Source organism: Akebia trifoliata, chromosome 9, assembly GCF_017979445.1.
Source record: "Akebia trifoliata isolate Shusen 1 chromosome 9, ASM1797944v1, whole genome shotgun sequence".
In the NCBI taxonomy this organism is placed as follows: Eukaryota; Viridiplantae; Streptophyta; class Magnoliopsida; order Ranunculales; family Lardizabalaceae; genus Akebia; species Akebia trifoliata.
In genome coordinates this window covers 23,157,318-23,174,773 of record NC_141383.1, presented here as the reverse complement: position 1 = coordinate 23,174,773, position 17,456 = coordinate 23,157,318, and the positions used below count along the sequence as shown (strand labels likewise).

General features: G+C 36.2%; 2 protein-coding genes across 2 annotated transcripts; both read right to left on the bottom strand.

Moving 5' to 3' along the window:
• Positions 1–593: 593 nt before the first annotated feature.
• LOC147394789 (uncharacterized) lies at positions 594–2,718 on the bottom strand. The gene has a single exon (XM_086454427.1). It carries the CDS (start codon positions 2,541–2,543, stop codon positions 696–698), a length of 1,848 nt encoding a protein of 615 aa, XP_086310553.1. The 5' UTR covers positions 2,544–2,718; the 3' UTR covers positions 594–695.
• A 3,537-nt stretch (positions 2,719–6,255) lies between these two features.
• On the bottom strand, positions 6,256–15,965 carry LOC147394788 (Copper amine oxidase family protein). Its single transcript, XM_086453565.1, has 12 exons — positions 15,386–15,965; positions 13,629–13,738; positions 13,231–13,536; positions 12,530–12,642; positions 12,081–12,411; positions 10,069–10,284; positions 9,725–9,961; positions 9,183–9,368; positions 8,206–8,346; positions 7,003–7,271; positions 6,717–6,798; positions 6,256–6,580 (listed from the first exon to the last, which is right to left on the bottom strand). The coding sequence occupies exons 1-12, from the start codon at positions 15,615–15,617 to the stop codon at positions 6,449–6,451; spliced, it is 2,355 nt and encodes a 784-aa protein (XP_086309691.1). The 5' UTR covers positions 15,618–15,965; the 3' UTR covers positions 6,256–6,448.
• Between the last annotated feature and the right edge of the window lie 1,491 nt (positions 15,966–17,456).

The window sequence follows — 17,456 nt, the reverse complement described above, 5'->3', positions numbered from 1 at the left end:
CCCAAAAAACTCGGGTTAAGGCTTTGTGATGACGATGTGTCATATTAGACCCGTTCCCTATTCTTGTTTAAATATTTATCCAATACTCATTAGGGAAAGACATCACCATTGCAAATAAAGAACAGCAATTACTTTGAATAACACCGTATCTCAGCTAAATGCAGTGTAAACATAGGTAGTATTTATTAGTTTCTCACTAGTTTTGGACATCACAGTGATTCAAGAATATGAAAATGAATTACGTCATGAACAATACTGATCTTGAGGCCAAAACACAAATCTATTCAAGTTTAGGAAGAACTAGAGGAGTAATAAAAAGCTACACCGAAAGAGATAAATAAGTAAAACTTACACGGCATCATCCAATAATGTGCGAGCTACTATTTGTAAAAACCATTACCTGTCGAAAGGAGAGAAAAAAAAATACAAACAAAAAAGGGAACAATATAAATAAGAAGAAAATGAAAATAAAATGGCAACAACAATTTGGTACTTTTATTATCTTTCAAGAACACAAGCAACTAAACTAAATGTGAAGCTAAGATCAACAATTGACTCATATTGTCCGACTCTTCCCCATTGTGAGTAAAAAACTACTATCCACATTTATGTTCATAACCTATCGACGCGATCCTATTAAAATCTAACACCCCCTATGTACAAATGATTGGGTTTGCAAGCTAACGAAGTGGGAATTACATAGTATAAAATTGTTGGTGAGGATGAACCCCTTCACGATAAACTTCAAGGTGGTATATGGCTTTAGGTATCAAATCCCTCAAAGAAGGATGTTGAGCAACAACAGAATGAGATGCAACCTCAAGAGCCGTCAATGCTCTTGCTTCCTCCAGAGCATCGTTATTACCCACGTTCATCGCTAGGTAACATAGAAGAATCAATCCTTGCAACTGAGCTTGTTTGCTAACCCTCATTAGTCTCATTAGAGGTAGAACTCCGTCAGATTCGGTGATTGCCATCGAGTGCTCCACACGAAGAAAATTCTCTGGACATACAAACTTCGCTAAGACAATCACAGCTTCTATGGCAACATCCGGATTTTTATGACTAAGCCTGGCTACTAGTGGACCAATGACTCGAGTCTCTCTTGCTGGGAAGCTACGAGCCAATGACCCAATCGATTTTATAGCTGGAATTTGCAGTGATGGACTGCTTTCCTCTCGAATCAACCTCAAAAGTTGTTCTACAACAGCTTTCGCGGAAGGAGAATTGATCTTAAAAGCTGCCCGTCTAAGATCGACATTGGATTCTGCAGCAAAAGTTATTTCCATGACTGTCATCAAGCAATTTAATTGTAACTCCCCTTGTTCCTTCTCAATAATCTTCGCCAAACAAAGAAGCCCTTCTGGCTCAGTAATCTTCCGACAGTTAAACACACTCACTCTCGAGAGTACCCACAACGCCTCGACACAATTAATCTTAAGCTTGACCTTCACCCCATCTTTCTCATTCTCCCTCACTTTACCATAGTACCCATCTCTACCACTACCCTCTAAATTCAAAGAAGGAGAAGAACTTGAATAAGGGTCGTGACGATACAAATTCTTCGAATTTGAACTAAAACTCCCCCCCACCTCCTTATTAGTCCAAATCAAAGAATGAATACTAGCAGATTTATCCAATTGAGGTTTGGGATCTTCCAAAATAATCAAGAACGACAATAACGATACAAGCGTCTTAATCACGTTTTCCTTCCCAAATTGCTCTTTAACTGCCAAATCATTCTCCGCCATCCTCGAAATCAAATTTGTAACCCAAATTTGAACCCTCATTGTAGAATTAGAGAGCACTTCCACAATTATCGGAACACTATGTTCGACAGCAATCAATCGAACCCTTTCTTGATTAGTAGCTAAATTAGCAAGTGCCGTTGCCGCAGCAATTTGGGCATCATCCGAAGCTCCTTCCTTCAATAATTTCAGTAATGGAACAATACCGCCTTCTTCGATAACAATTCTACAGTTTTGATCGTTATCGAGGACGAGGGCGGCGAGTTCGTTACCCGCCCTCACACGATTGGGCAACGAACCCATCTTAATTGCAGCTATAGACGACCAAACCGAAGCGAGAATCGGATCAATTTTGGTAATTGAAGATGAAGAGAAAGCAATACCTGAAGAATCCGAAGGCGAGTAATCGAAGATGAAGAAAAGCCAATTCATATCGGCAATTGATGAATCGAGAAGATCAAAGAGCTTAAGAAAATCAGTAGAGGAAGTGATGGTGACGAGATGACGAATTATGATGGTTCGCTTACATTTGCGGATTAGGGTTAGGGCACGCATGAGGTTCTTGAAGACTTGAGAGACGATTCGACGGATTGGGGGTTCATAGAGTGAGGGGGTAGTGGTAGATAAGAGAATAAGGGATCGAAGCATTTGGGAGAGACGGTTCACTCGCTTACTCACTTCAGAGCACTCGAATTTGAACGATTTGGCTTTCAATGCGTCTTGACGGATCCGATCCTCTAGTAAGATTGGGAACGAGAGTTGTTCTTCTATGCTACCTTTTTCTCTAGCCATCATTGGTATTTCTTCTCTTTTTTTTTTTTTTTCTTTTTTTTTTTTTATTATTAATTTGTAGTTGAAGGCTTGAAGCTCTGTTCTTTTAGTAGCTCAGTTTTCTGGATTAGTTATCCTTGATTTTCTGGGTTGGTTATCAAATTTTTCGGGGATTTAGTTATCCAAAGTCAGAGGAAAGAGTCGACTAACTGAGATATATTTAATAAGTATTTGTGGAGTTAGCCCTCCATGTTTTCGTAAATAGTTTAGATACCACTGTATTTTCGAAGAAACTGATTAAATACCTCCCTTGACCTCGGACTTCTCTGAGATGCTCATAGGTGTTCATCTTCTAGCTAATGATCATTGACTTTTCTTCCCAAAACTAATCAATCTCCAATCTCTTTCAACCATTAAATGTCAAGTAGGAATAAAACGGGATGAAATATACGATAGAAAAATCAAAGAGATTTTTTGGCAGGGAAGATTCTATTGGCACACTATTTTTTTACTTACAACACACCATCCCTTTAGAAGGTAAGAAAAAATTGTAAATAGTTAGGTGTGGTAGAAGTAAATGTTGGTGTGTCAATAGCAGCTCTCTTTTTATATAAGAGGATGAAGGATGAATATCAATTTTATGCGTTAAATATGAAGAAATTTCGAATTTGATACACTATTCATTTTAATTTCTAATACATCTTTTTCCATTGAATCTACAAATTCGTGAGCTTGTCATTTTTTTTTTTTTTTTTTTGAAAAGTATAATATATTGCAAAAAGGAAAATAGAATACAAGGAGACCAAGAAAGCCTCACAAAGAACAACAAGGAAAAGAACCAAACAATATTACTGATTATATAAAGAGTCCCATCTAAAAATAAAATCATCAAAAGAAATCCCTGCGAACTCTATGTTTTGCTTAGACCATAGGTATAAAATACCAAAAATCTCTAAAAAACCTGCATTAGAGCTTCTGATCTTGTCGTTGAAAACCCTGTTATTTCTCTCAATCTAAATCCCCTAAGCAATAGTCGAAGGAAACGTAGCTTACAGGTAATGTTTTCTAATGTGAAAGACATTACTGGTCCACTCATCCAACAATGAAGAAAACTTACGAGGAATGACCCAATTAATACGAAATAAACCAAGAAAATTTGACCAAATTTCATAGGAAAATGAGCAATGAATTAAAATATGATCAACTGATTCCCCTTCCAACAACCAAAGGGGGCAACAGTTGGGAGTGATCCAACCCCAAACAATCAAGTTATCCATCGTAAAAATCTTTCCAAGGGACGCCAACCAAACAAAGAAGGAGATTTTGAGGGCACTGACCTTGATCAAATGATAGAACCCGGGATGGCTCACTCAACAAGAGGAGTAAGCCACTTATAGAATGACCTTACAAAGAATCTCGAATCCTTCACTCTAGTCCATTCCCACATATCATGTTCGATTTCATTGAGGTGACATGTATGCAGGAGATCAAGGAAAGATGTAATCTCAGTTAGCTCCCAATCATTAAAATTTCTCCTAAACCCCAAATCCCAAGTAGAACCGGACTCATTGCGAACCAAGCACTGTTGGATTGAACGATTTTTCTTAATATAACAAGTGTATAAGGATGGGAATTGAGTTGTTAGAGACGAAGAGCCACACCAACTATCCTCCCAAAATCTGATTTTGTCCCCCATGCCTACTTTAAATTTAATCCCTTACTCGAAATCCTTGCTAACTTTGAGAATCCCTTTCCAAACACTGCACCTATACGAGACTTTAGACTTGATGTTGTACCAACCTAAACTCATGTCCCCCTATTTAGCCTTAATAACTTTCCCCCACAAACTACCCCTCTCCTCGCCAAACCTCCAAAACCACTTCCCTAGAAGCACTTTATTGGTTATTCTAAGACCCCTAATGCCCAGACCCTCGTTCTTCTTGGGCATGTAAATCGCCTTCCATCTAAACAAATGATACTTCTTTTTACCGCTCTTATCATTCCACAAAAAGTTTCTCATGAGCCTTTTCAATCTAATTTCGACGAACCTCGGGAGCGTGAATAGAGAAAGAAAGTAAACTAGAATACTCGTTAAGGTGTTTTTTATCAAGGCCACTTTCCCTCTTTTCGACAAATAATTGGATTTCCACGTGCTCAACCTTCTTTCCAACCTCTCAATCACGTCATCCTAGATTTTGGAACTATTGTAAGGTGCTCCGAACGGTAAGCCCAAATAAGTAGTGGGCAAGGTATCATACCCACAACCAAGAGTTATGACCATCAAATGAATATCCTCTACCTCCCCTACTCCGAACAGTTTACTTTTTTGCAAGTTAGTATGTAATCCTGACATGGCCTCGAAACAACACAATAGTGCATGAAGCACCCTCACTTGGTCCCTCGAATGCTCTAAAAATACTAGGGTATCATCTGCAAATTGAAGGTGAGAAATCAACAGTCCTTCATTCACCCTAAACCCCGAAAACTTACCTATGTCGCCCGCTCTTCTAAACAACCTCCCCAAAGCTTCAGCAACAATAAGAAACAAAAACGGAAATAACAAATCCCCTTATCTCAAACCTCTTGACCCTCTAAAAAAATCAACCGAGCTCCCGTTGACAAAAATCGAGTAAGATATCGTTGTAACACATTTCATTATCCAACTTATCCACCTCGAGCCAAAATCCATCATCCCCATCATATATTCTAAGAACTCCCAACTCACATGGTCATAAGTCTTTTATAAATCAATTTTTCCTATCAAGCCTTTTGTCACTTTTATTGTTAACAAATTTGCAACGATCTCACTGGTAATTTATCAATGAATTCGTTGATTATAAAGCATCAAATTCACTGAGAAAACATGTTTCGAAAATTAAAATGAATGATGTATAAAGTAGAGAACTTCTATTGCCAACCAACTTTTACTTCAAAAACAACAATCATTTTTATTTTCTACTGAGATACTTTATTATTTATTCTCTCATCCCATTTTTTCCTCCTCTATAAAAATAACTACGAGATGTAGATACTTTATTATTTCCGCTCATCCCATTTTTTTTTCTTCCTCTACAAAAATAATTATGAAACATATGAGTAGGAGAGACCCGTGCGACTCCAAGATGGCACTGTTTTTGTATATGAAGAGAAGATATTTGCTTAAGGATCTTGTGAAGATATTTGAATTGGTAGAGAAGATGTTTAGGTAAAAACTGTTGTAAATCAAGTATGTTTATGGAGAAGAAAGATTAGAGACAAAAACGATTACTACTGAAGTTGAATCAATAGGATTCAGAAATGAACTATATAGCAAAGTGGAGCTTGACAACCACTGAAGTTGCAATGGAGGTTTCCACATCCAAGTTCAAAAGTCACTTAAATTTAATCTACAAGGTTGCAAGAAAGAGAATCATTGCTTGAATCCAAAACCAACCCATATAAACAACAAATGTATCTCTTCAATCTCTACTTTTTAATACCTATAAATATTTTGAACTACTAAATTTGTACCCCCTTGAAAGAAACCACAAAACTGTCTTCAACTTAACTCCTGTTTAGTGGATCAGACGTTCCTAAACAAAGCCTTACCATAAAGAATCCTTCATTTTAATTTTTAATGTGCATGGAATAAGTGAAGGGTTTGGGCAAATAAAAGTTGGCATATCGACCCAAGAAGATTGAGTGAGTGACTGAGAGAGAGAGAGAGAGAATAAACCAAACAGTTTTTATTAAAAAATAAATAAAAAAAAGCTCCACTACAAACATAATGTTGGAAGTTCAGCAAACAAAAGAAAAACTAAGTTATGGTCATAAACAAACGGGTGTGACAAGAGTCGACAAATAAAACCAAACAAGGGAGAGAATTGCTTTGCACTATTGTCCCATATCCGTGTAACTGATGAAAAGCCTTCACTCTGACAACCCCCCCTTCAAAGCTTTGCGAGCAGCCCATTCCCATTCTGAATAGGCTTCGAAACCCCATTTTCCTTGAGCTCCAATTCACATGAACTGGGAGGGGGAGGTACATCCACAGCAGGTGAGCAATTAAAGAACCCATGTGGCTGCCACCAAAAACATCAAAAGCATTGGTTGGGATCAGAACATTTAATAATAAATCGGAAAAATATATATATATATTTATACAAAAGTCATAATATATCGATAAAGGTTTAGGCACAATTGACTAGTGGAATATACCATAAGCATGAAACCAATGCGCTCCACTGGCATGACAGGCCAGTCTTCCAATCGGGGAATGTGTGTCACTCCAAATACATACCTGCAATAATATAAAAGATTAAAAACAAATAGGTATCACCTTAAGCTTTAAATACAAACTTCTTAATTGAGAATAGCAAGAACATACCACTTTCTTAGAACAAGTCTCATAATTAAATATTGTCAGTCTGTTTTAGACTGCATGTAACACACACACACACACACAAACAACAACAAAAAAGGCATTAAAGTAAGTGAAACTAACCATAAAACTATGTCAGTTTCTTCAAGAGGGCGGTCCTTCTTAACCCATGTAGCCAATCCCTCGCTGACACGTGGATTTTGGTTAGGAAACTCTCCTCCAGGATACATCTCATCGCGAGCATATGACGTAACCCAAAGATTATGTTTTAAAAAAGCAGCTCTTCTCAAAAATTTGGCCTCAGAACCAGCTAACGGCAAACAATTTGAACCAGGCACCAGCTTATAGCCAGTTAGCTGCCCAGTTCGATTCACAGTTCTTGTGTTCCTGACCTGAAAATATGTACAGCATGCATCATCAATCAAACAATTACACTTCTGTCCCAAACACAAATATAGAGCACACATCTCTGCTTAACCTATTGAGGCTGGAAAAAAAATTCCTAAGACTGGCACAAAATCAAAAGCATGTCTTTCAGAACTTAACTGAGAGTAAAAATTGCAAATAACAGCATCAACTCGTTAAAAATGTATAATTATAGCTATTTCATTGACTAGAAATATATATAGTCTTATCTAAATTGCTTCAAAAAAATGAAAACAATGCTTAGCAAACATGTGATAATGTCAGTGACGAAATTAGATCCACCATCAATCCAAAAGCACAGCAGAGTTGAAGATAGCTCATGAAAGGGGCAATCTGGTGCTAAACAAAAGGCAAATATAAACAGGATGTGCAACATCTTCTAAAGTGAAAAGTAGTCTAGACTTGATTTAAATTATGATAATTGAGAAAATTGAGGGTAGAAATTTTAATGATGAATGATAGGTCATGATTAAAAACAGACCAGTAAACACGAGCACATTAGTGTGTTTTTGTGATATGTACGTTAGCAGTAATTTTTACTATGAAAACAGAAGAAAGTTTGAAAGCACAAAACTAACTTCACTGCCAAATGCAACATTTACAACCAAAAAAAAAGTGGATTTGTATTATATATTGGGAAGTAACAACAACTAACACATTATAGAAGTATGGCTGAAGTAGCTAACGGACCAGTTCCATGGAGAGGGAAAAGATTACAAGAACCGAAGAAATTCAAATCTTAAAACAACATCAAGATATAATGCAGTTTAACATTAGTAACATTCAAGAAAAAGATTTGTCAAAAAAAATGAAGAAATAAAAGAAAGAACAGAATTAATGAAAGGAACCTAACAAACAACAGGCAAGAATAACTTCCAATATTAGTTAAGGATGCCTTACAATCCAATGGCGAGCAGACAAAGGATTACAATCACGCATTGCTTGCATTTCAGATTTGAGCAGTTCCTCTTCTGCATAGAATGCATTGCTGTGAACATTATTGTTCCCTGGTTCTTCAACTTTAACATTCAACTCAACCACCTTTAGAAACAGACAATGCAAAACTATTAATATCATTTTAACAATATAAAACAATATTTGTAGATCTATCAAACCTTGTTGGTTAATGGGATAAAACAGAAACATCAATCAATCGTAAACAAACTAACATACAACACAAATATATATTTCCGATAAGTAATATACATGAAAATATTCATAAAGGGAAAATAATAATGATAAGACCCATTTCATTACAAACCATCAAATCATATCTTGATAAAAAAAAATATCATAAGAAATATAATTTACCCACTGCATGACCTTACTTAAATCATTCAAGAGAAAATTATGTGTTTGTAGGTCTTTCAGATTATTGTGTCAGTTGAACGATTTGAGACTTTAACCCAAACCATGAAAAGAACGGCTTTGTAGTTGTAGGTTATGTTCAATGAAGCCACAGCAAAAGAATGGATTGTCTTGAAAAACAGATATACAAAAGAAACCTCTTCTTGATTTTCATCAACTTTAACAGGTTCAACCACTGGACAACATCAACAAATTATACAAAAAGGACTATCTTCAAGGGATCAAGAGACCAGTATTTCAATATAATTTCATTGACCAAGATAAATACTAATGATATTAGCTGAGTGAATATGTAATAAAGAAAATGATTAACAAATTGGAGATAAAATATACAATTAGGCAAAGCATCTAAAGATGGAAACCTATGTTCCTAGGGTAATCAACAAGAATCAAATGAAAGTACGCAAGAGAAAACAACAAGAAGTATTTCTGTAAGAATATCTAGGAAAGAAAACTGAAGCCCAAACTTGGTAGTTAATTAATGAAAAATCTCAGTGACAATATCGAACCTGATTAAATGCTTCACCAGGCTTACAGTCAACAGACATGTCCATGCGAGCCACAAAGAAGTGTTGATGAACGGGTGCATATAATCCTGGAGCAATGGTTGTGCCGTATTTTCTGAATTCACCAGGCTGCAATGCTCCTAAACTGAGAATTCCTGTAAGTTTAACCTCGGCTTCAATTTTTCCATCCTGTTACAACTAACAAGAAATCATAAAACCTGGTCATCCTAGAATTTTAGTTTAACCTCGGCTTCAATTTTTCCATCCTGTTACAACTAACAAGAAATCATAAAACCTGGTCATCCTAGAATTTTATTTATCATGCATGACACACACACAAAGAATACAGCAAGAAAGCTAACTGCCAATAAGATCAAAAAGGAAAAAAAAAAAAAAAAATAGAGAGAGAGAGAGAGAGAGAAAAGAATGAAGCAAATAAGAGGTGCAACAATGTGCAAAGTTAATGCTCTAGAAAAAACTATCAATAAAATCTACTGATGAATATTAATACAAGTAACTCAGTTTTCAGTAGAATTCTAACTTGCCTGATAAAAGTGCCAATAGAATCCATACTCGTAATTAGCCACAGTACAAACAAAAGACACTGTGAGACGTCTAGAACGCCTGACTTCTGCTAAGCCTGTTCTCCAATCTTGATGCTTCCACAGGATACCATGATCCTCTTCATGCAAACAAACACAATTTTCAATTGTCTCAACGCCACCAGTGAAATTTGTAAAATGAGCATCAAAGTATTTGATATAGCCCAAACAATCACATCCCTGCAATGCTAACGACATTTTAGACAATACGATTTTGGATTTAAAGAAAAAGTATAAGATTTAAAATAACCCAACAGAAAGAAAACCAAGAAGAGAAATATATTGACCTTCTTGAGTGAATGTGCGTTTTTACCAAGACCATCTTCCCCTGCATCGAAAGCATTCTTCCTGTAATGTGGCTCATTCGGATCTCCATAAGGCACCACCATCTCAACAAAACTCAGCCTGTGGGCCACAGATCTACGACCCCGACTACCATCAATATATGCAACGGAAAATATAACAAGGCCCTCCCTGGGAGTGAAACCAATCCGAAAATTCCACTGCCAACCAGCAATAAAACAAAGATGTTAATCACCATAAATAGAGAATTTAGAAACCAAGGAAAATTAAGATTATAAACCCTATGAATAGATAATTTAGAACATAAAATTCATAAGTTCAGGGGTCTAAGGTAAGGAGAACCTCTGACTCCTTTCCTTTTAATCATTGTTGTGAAACCTCGGGGGAGAATGATGTCGAGGGCTGTTGCCAATGGGACTTATCGAACTTAACTGTAGGGTCTAGTAGGAGGGTGATGTTGAATCTCCTGTTTGCAGAAGATACCCTAGTATTCCTCGATGTTGCACTTGACTAGTTAAGGTTTCTCAGTTAGCTCTTATATTGTTTTGAGGTAGGGCGAGGGTTGATTGTGAAACTCCAGAAATGTAAGGTGCTTGCAGTTGAGTGTGTTCCTAAATGTGGATGTTTTAGCAGTGTAGCAGGGTTGTCAAGTGGGCTCATTTCCTTCATATATCAACTTAACTATGGAGGTCATATATAATAGTAATGTCATTAGGGATCTGGTGATTGAGAGGGTGAGTAGTAGATTGAGTCCTCGGAAGATGAGATACCTTTCAAAATAGGTCAAAATGACCGGTTACTAGCACTCTAGTCTCTAGCAAGTACTCCAGCTTTTTCTCTCTCCTTGTTTGCAATTCCTAAGGGTGTCAAAGTGAAATTGTACAAGTTATTTTAGGATTTTCAGTGGTTCGAAAACATAATAAGCAGTCTCATCTTGTTAACAGGGAGGAGTATTTGTCCAGTCAAGAAGCAAGGGGGTGACCTATGTAGGCTGATCCATGAATTTTGCTCTTTTGGGAAATTGGCCATAGCGGTCTAGCTCAAATCATAGTAGATGTGGAGGACGGGCATTAAGGATAAGTTTGGGTAACGTGTTTTGGGAATTTAGCTTTAGACGAGCGTTTAATGATTGAAAAATCAATGAAGATGGATTTTTACGGGCAGGTCCTACTATAATTCACTATTTCAATCATCTCCTAATGTGGTTTCCATATGCATCTATCTAAGGTCTAAGAGCCCCTTAGAAAATCTCTTTCATTTGGTTGTATGTGTTGAACAAAATCCTTATGATGGACTATGTCATTTAGAAGGATTTCATCGCTCCAAATTTGTGTTCTTTGTGCAAAGGTGATGATGTGTACATTGATCCATTGTAAGTTAGCTTGTGAAATCTGGTATCACTTCCTATCCCTTTTTAGCATCCTTTGATGTTTTCATGGTTTGCTTGCTACTATGTTTGAGGGTTGGCAATCTCTCGGATTTTCTTGTTCACATTCCAAAAGGATCTTGTGAAATTTAAGCCCCTTCATTTGTTGAAGAATGTGGACAGATAGGTATCGCCACATCGTTGAGGGTTGGGAGCACTAGCTTCAGGAGATCGTTTCAATTTTGGGGCTTTTTTTTCTAGTGTAAACTCTTCAAGTTAATTTCCGGCCTCTTTTTATTAATGAAATTTTACTTATCAAATAAACATATATATGGAGAATGCTAATGTCGAAGAATCCATGGGGATGTTAGCAAGCTAAATAATTGTTGAATTTTCACAAAATCCCTTGAAGAGCATTCATTATTTTGTCTTTTAGTAGAAAAGATGAATGGTTTCATTGTCAGTGCAATGGAATTTTTGTAAATAACTTTCTTGAGGTCTTCAATATTTACAAAAATAACATCACAAACGACAATGATACCTTTTTTTTCTTTTTGCACTAAAAGAAAAAATAATGTCTTTTAAGGATATTTAAGGAAAATCAGGGCATTTATATAAACTGCGAGGTACCTTCTGCCATTCTACAAAGTGCCCATTAACACGAAAGCTTGGTCCTTCAGGCTGAATTATTTGTAGGGGCTTCACATCACTACGGTCAACACCTCCTCGCGTTTCACCTGAAGTATAGTTTCTTAACGGATCAGCCGGAGGAAGAGGAACAAGCTTACGGTCTTCAAACTCAACCACCACCATATTTTGCATGTCAACCACAACATAGATGCCTTCAACTGGGCGAGCATAACCATTTTCCATCGGACAATCACTCTCAGTTCTACAGAAAATTAGTGGTTTAGCAAGTCTACGGCTTGGAGCATCAGCATTACTGTGGTAACCAACACACCTGTAAAAACATTTGTATGCCAAAAAAGAATAAATAAGAGAGTAAAATCTAAATTAGCAACATATCCTCCAAGGAAGTCAAGCAGACATGGGCGGGGAGAGATGAAGAACTAACTAACCAGGGATCTACCATCACAAGATCCATATCCTCAATGCCCCTTTTCTTCATTGCCTCCCGAAATGGTGGAAAATCCTTCACAACAGCTTCACATTCAGCATATTCCACAGCATCCTGCAGTTGAAAAATGAAAATTAGTATAAGTATATATAACCAAAACAATTGAACAACATTCTTTGTGTATATCTATTTATGTTTAAATTTGATTTAAATGTCATAATTATTTTGCACGCAGACACCAACAGAGAAATAAAAGAGAAGAACGAAAAGAATATAAATATGAAGAAAAGAGAAAATAGAAAATGTAGTTAACAGATAGTTTAAAATAAAATAAAAAAACAGAGAAAAATAAAATTAACATGTGAGGTGTATGCTTTGGTCAAAAGGCACACGCCTTGGGCATGCCTCACTATGAGGTGTGCACCTTTTAATGCCTCATGGTCTCAGTTGTTCATTTTTGGTTTTTTACATTTCTGGAGAATTATGCAAAACGAATGAGCAGGAATTTAATTTTTATTTTTAGGCTCATGAAACAATTCTTCACTGGAAAACTAAGTTTACCCAACAAAGAACTCCACAATTCAGCCTTGGGTACCAATTGAGTTCAAATTTATGCTTGAGCCTTTAACCGTTGAGTGAATATGAAAACTTGCTGAAGAACCTTAGAAAACTGCAATATATTTTCAAAGAAATGGCATATACCATGGGAGGCTGTACATCTGGAACAACTCGTGATGAAATGACCTTTCCCCTGTGATGGCCACCTCGAGTTGCAGCATGTACTTCAGTTAGTTCAACAATCCAGATGCTCGTCTCATTTGACCTTTTATTGTAAACAATAAGTCTAGCTCTTCTTGGGGGTAGTTTAGTCGGAATGACAGGACCACCTTTTGTTTTGGGAATTAATGATGGCTGGAAAGGGGGGAAGAAATATGCATCTGCTAACGCAACAACATTCTTTTCTGGCTCCAACAAAACCACTTCAATAAACCGCATACTATCTCTCACCTGAAATTGAAAAATAATTAAATCACTGATGCCCAAGAATTTGCAACAAAATTATCAAACTAGTTTCCAAGAAAAAAATTCCATAATGTAACCTCAGGAGTGGCTCCAGCAGCCCTGACAGTCACAACAGCAACAGAGATTTCAGCAGATGATAAAGGGTCCAAAGGATGGCTGCTTTGAGCCCTCATCATGATCGGAATTCCTGTAAAAGCATAGTAACAAACCGAATCAATCAAAACATTCAACAAAACTAATAATAAAATCAAAAGAAAAGAAAGAAAATGGTCAAGCGGCTTCCAACCAAAAGGCATACAAAACAAACACAATCTTATGCCTCACAATAAAACTTCACAAAGAAGAAAAAGCTTTACTAAACAAGCACAAAACAACGTTTCCATGAAAGAAGACCATGGGAAGGTATTCGAAAACTTTAATGGTAAAATGATAAATATTATTATATTTATGTTTGTAAAATATTGTCCCTACAGACCTCCAAATATAGCTTTTCCTCTGTTAAGTAGTCCTAATTTAGGAAGTAATAGTTACACGATTAACATACAAGAGAAAGATGTAACATAAACAAAATGAGTAAACAAATCGCACTATGCATCAACCTGCATGAAAACAACAAATAAAAAAACAATGTGCGTGCATATTTGTGCATATTGCAAAAAAAACTTTCTCTGAAAAACCTACAATGTTTGTAGTATTCACATTTCAAAAGTTTTCCTTGGTCCACACTTCCCAAGGTGGTTTTGAGAGCGTGGTTTTAAAACTAGCGCGAGACCAAGAGGAATTGGGCAAGTCATCTCCATCTCAAAGCCATCTAAGTGAGATATCAACTGTGAATTGCAAGTCTCAATAACCAGTTCAAGATACAAGTCATTCTGGCCAAGTCAACTAGCTTTGATTTTATTTTCTTCATATAAAATAATCATTTTTTAAGAATTTGTGATCCATGTAAAAAATAAAAATAAAAGATGAGCGATTGAGAACCTATTGATCGAACTTACAACTAAAATAATATTTATTAAAAAATAAAAATACATATTTATATAAAATAAATTTAAATCGATTTTGAAGGGTTTAGATCGTTCGAGATGAAGGAGAAACCTGGATCAGAAGCCATGATTAAAAGATTCAACCTGTACAAACGTTGGACTTTATTCCTTGACTCACCTCACTATGATATTATCACCATTCAATTAAAAATTGTCAAGGATCATGACAATTTTCCATCACCAATTCATATATTTTGTGTGGGAATCGAAAAGAAAAAATTGCACATATATGAGAGATAGAATATGAACTGAAAAGCAAGAAAGTACAAACTCTATGTGAACTTCCCCAAATTTCAACCGAAAAGATTATCAAACAGCTACTTTTATGATTTAGTATGGCGTGTATTGTCAATAAGAAGACAATTCTAATTAAACAAGTAGTGTTGACAATAAACAGTAATCCTTGACAAGTAAATCCTCTTTCAAAGTTGAGAAAAGTACATACAAAACCAAAATGAATAATTTCGTTTCCTCTTTCGCATCCTTTATCCCTTAATGTAAAAGATTCCACACACACACACACAGAAGATTTTGGATAAACTTGGATAAACTTGAGCATTAATGATTAATATCCTCAATTTTCTTTTCCTTCAATTAAATCCCCCAAATACATACACAAATGTTCGAGCATTGCAAAAATGTCTTATACAGGACAAGAAATTGACACGAACCAAATAAATTTTAACAAATCGAAATGAAAAAGAAAAAAAAAACGCATCCAGCAAATAACACACAAGATCTACATCAAACTCATTCAGATTGAACTCAAACAGAAGGATCGATCGTACCTTTGGTGGAAGCGTTTGTTGAAGGTTCAGGGAGGGAATCAACAGGGCGAATCAAGGTCGCCATGGACGAAACTCTCTTATTCTGCTTCTGAGGATCTTCTCGTCGATCATTAGTGGTGGAGACGATCCAATCTTGCAAGATCTCTGCAGATGCGGAAGCTGCCTCGCGACGCGTTGGAGCAGATTTGCTCTCAATGCAACATGGCGACGCTTTTTCCGAAGTTGTGGCCATTGTAAAGGGTTTGCAAGCTCACCGAATCCGCCGTAGTAACTCTCACTGCAATCTGCTGACATACAGCAAGTCTCAGTACTACCTCTCCTTCCAAACCTCCCTCTCTCTCTCTCTAGACCTCTCTCTATCTCTCTATTTCAAACCTTCAATAACCCTAATAACGATTCAAAGAAAAACCAGATGAGATCAAATCAGAGCACAAGTGCAGATTGAAAGACGGTTCGTTTTCAGGTCTTTATAGATTTCAGAAAAATCTAGGGTTTTAGGAAACTCTCTCTCTCTCTCTCTCTCTCTCTCTCTCGCTCGCAATAAAATAAATTGGGAGATCGCTTCGATTTCACTTCGAGTCGTGTTTATCACTCCATTCAAGTCGTGATCTTATAGGGAAGATTTTCACGTGCACATCACCCTTTATGATAGAAACTTTCATAAAATGAGAGCGATTTTTTTTTTTTTTTTTCCTTTTAAGATTTAGAAAGTTATCTAATAATCCAGTAGTTCTTAATTATTCACTGAAACGGTGACACCACTTCCTTAAAAAATGCCACGTGGAATCAGTTTTAGGAGAATCAAGTCCACTAATCTTTGACCGATTTTCTCTCCTTGATATCAGCTAACTAAACTCTCATTCTAAATTTACATTTAAACTTATATAAACAGATGGATTATTTTAGTGCGTGGGACCACAAATGGATTGTCTAATTATCTGCCACGTGGTACTTTGAAATTTGGGTAATTTAGTTTCGGTAGTATAGAGAAGCATAATATCATTTTCTTTAAAATTGAAATGTACTTATCGCGAACCAAACGAGATAAGGGGTGAGATTTGAAGGGTAATAGGTGCATCTACTTGTCACAAAAGGTTAGAATTTGGATGTATACGTAATTAAATGAAAAAGATACTTTTGTCAAACCGGTTGACTGTCGTCACTAGATTCAGACTATTGGATCATTTTTCAGTAATTCAATCTCGATGAACATCTACTTCTATACGCTAGAGACGACAGTCCATCCGCTTTGGAGTAGCACCGACTATAATGTCTAGTACTGGTTTCGTTTCATGTGCAACATAAATGCACAAATAATATCTTTTGACAGACAAATATTGCATAACCTTATAAAAACGAGAAAAGTGTTGAGAGAAGAAACCACTGTCATGTGTAACTTGAGTTTTGACTTAGTTGTGAATTTGAATACGAGATGATGATACGTCGCTAGTTGGGGCACATCGTTCCCTCGAGAAACACATTGTTATGGGGAAGTGCATCTGTGTATCCCGCGGAGCGATATATACAATTACCAAACTTGTCACGGTAAGGTAGTCGATTGAGTATGTCACATAGGGTAGTCAGATTATTACGATTCATGTATAATGCACATGTCACGAAAACTTAATAAAATGAGAAAAGTGTCCGGAAGAAATCACACTCATGTGTAACTTGAGTTTTGACTTCGCTTCGTTATTACTTTCAATACAAAATAATTGATGCATTTATGCAACGAAAATGTTTAGTATGTATAAATCCTCTTGATTTTTCTTTGAGTCACGTTGGATGACCTCATGTTGGATTCTTCTATCGTACTTCTTGACATGAAAATGAATAGAAATCATAAATGTTTTTCACTTGTATTTCGATGAAAAGCATTTATGATTCTCAAAGACGTTTCAATGTCACTTCAGCATTATCCTTTTTCTTTTGTCATTAGTGGACGATTAATGAGAATACTTAAAAATTTTGGCAAGATTTAAATTTCATTAAAAAAAATTATATATATTTACCTTTGAATGAATCTATATTTTTTCTTTTGTTATTGGTGGGCAAAAAAATACTTAAAATT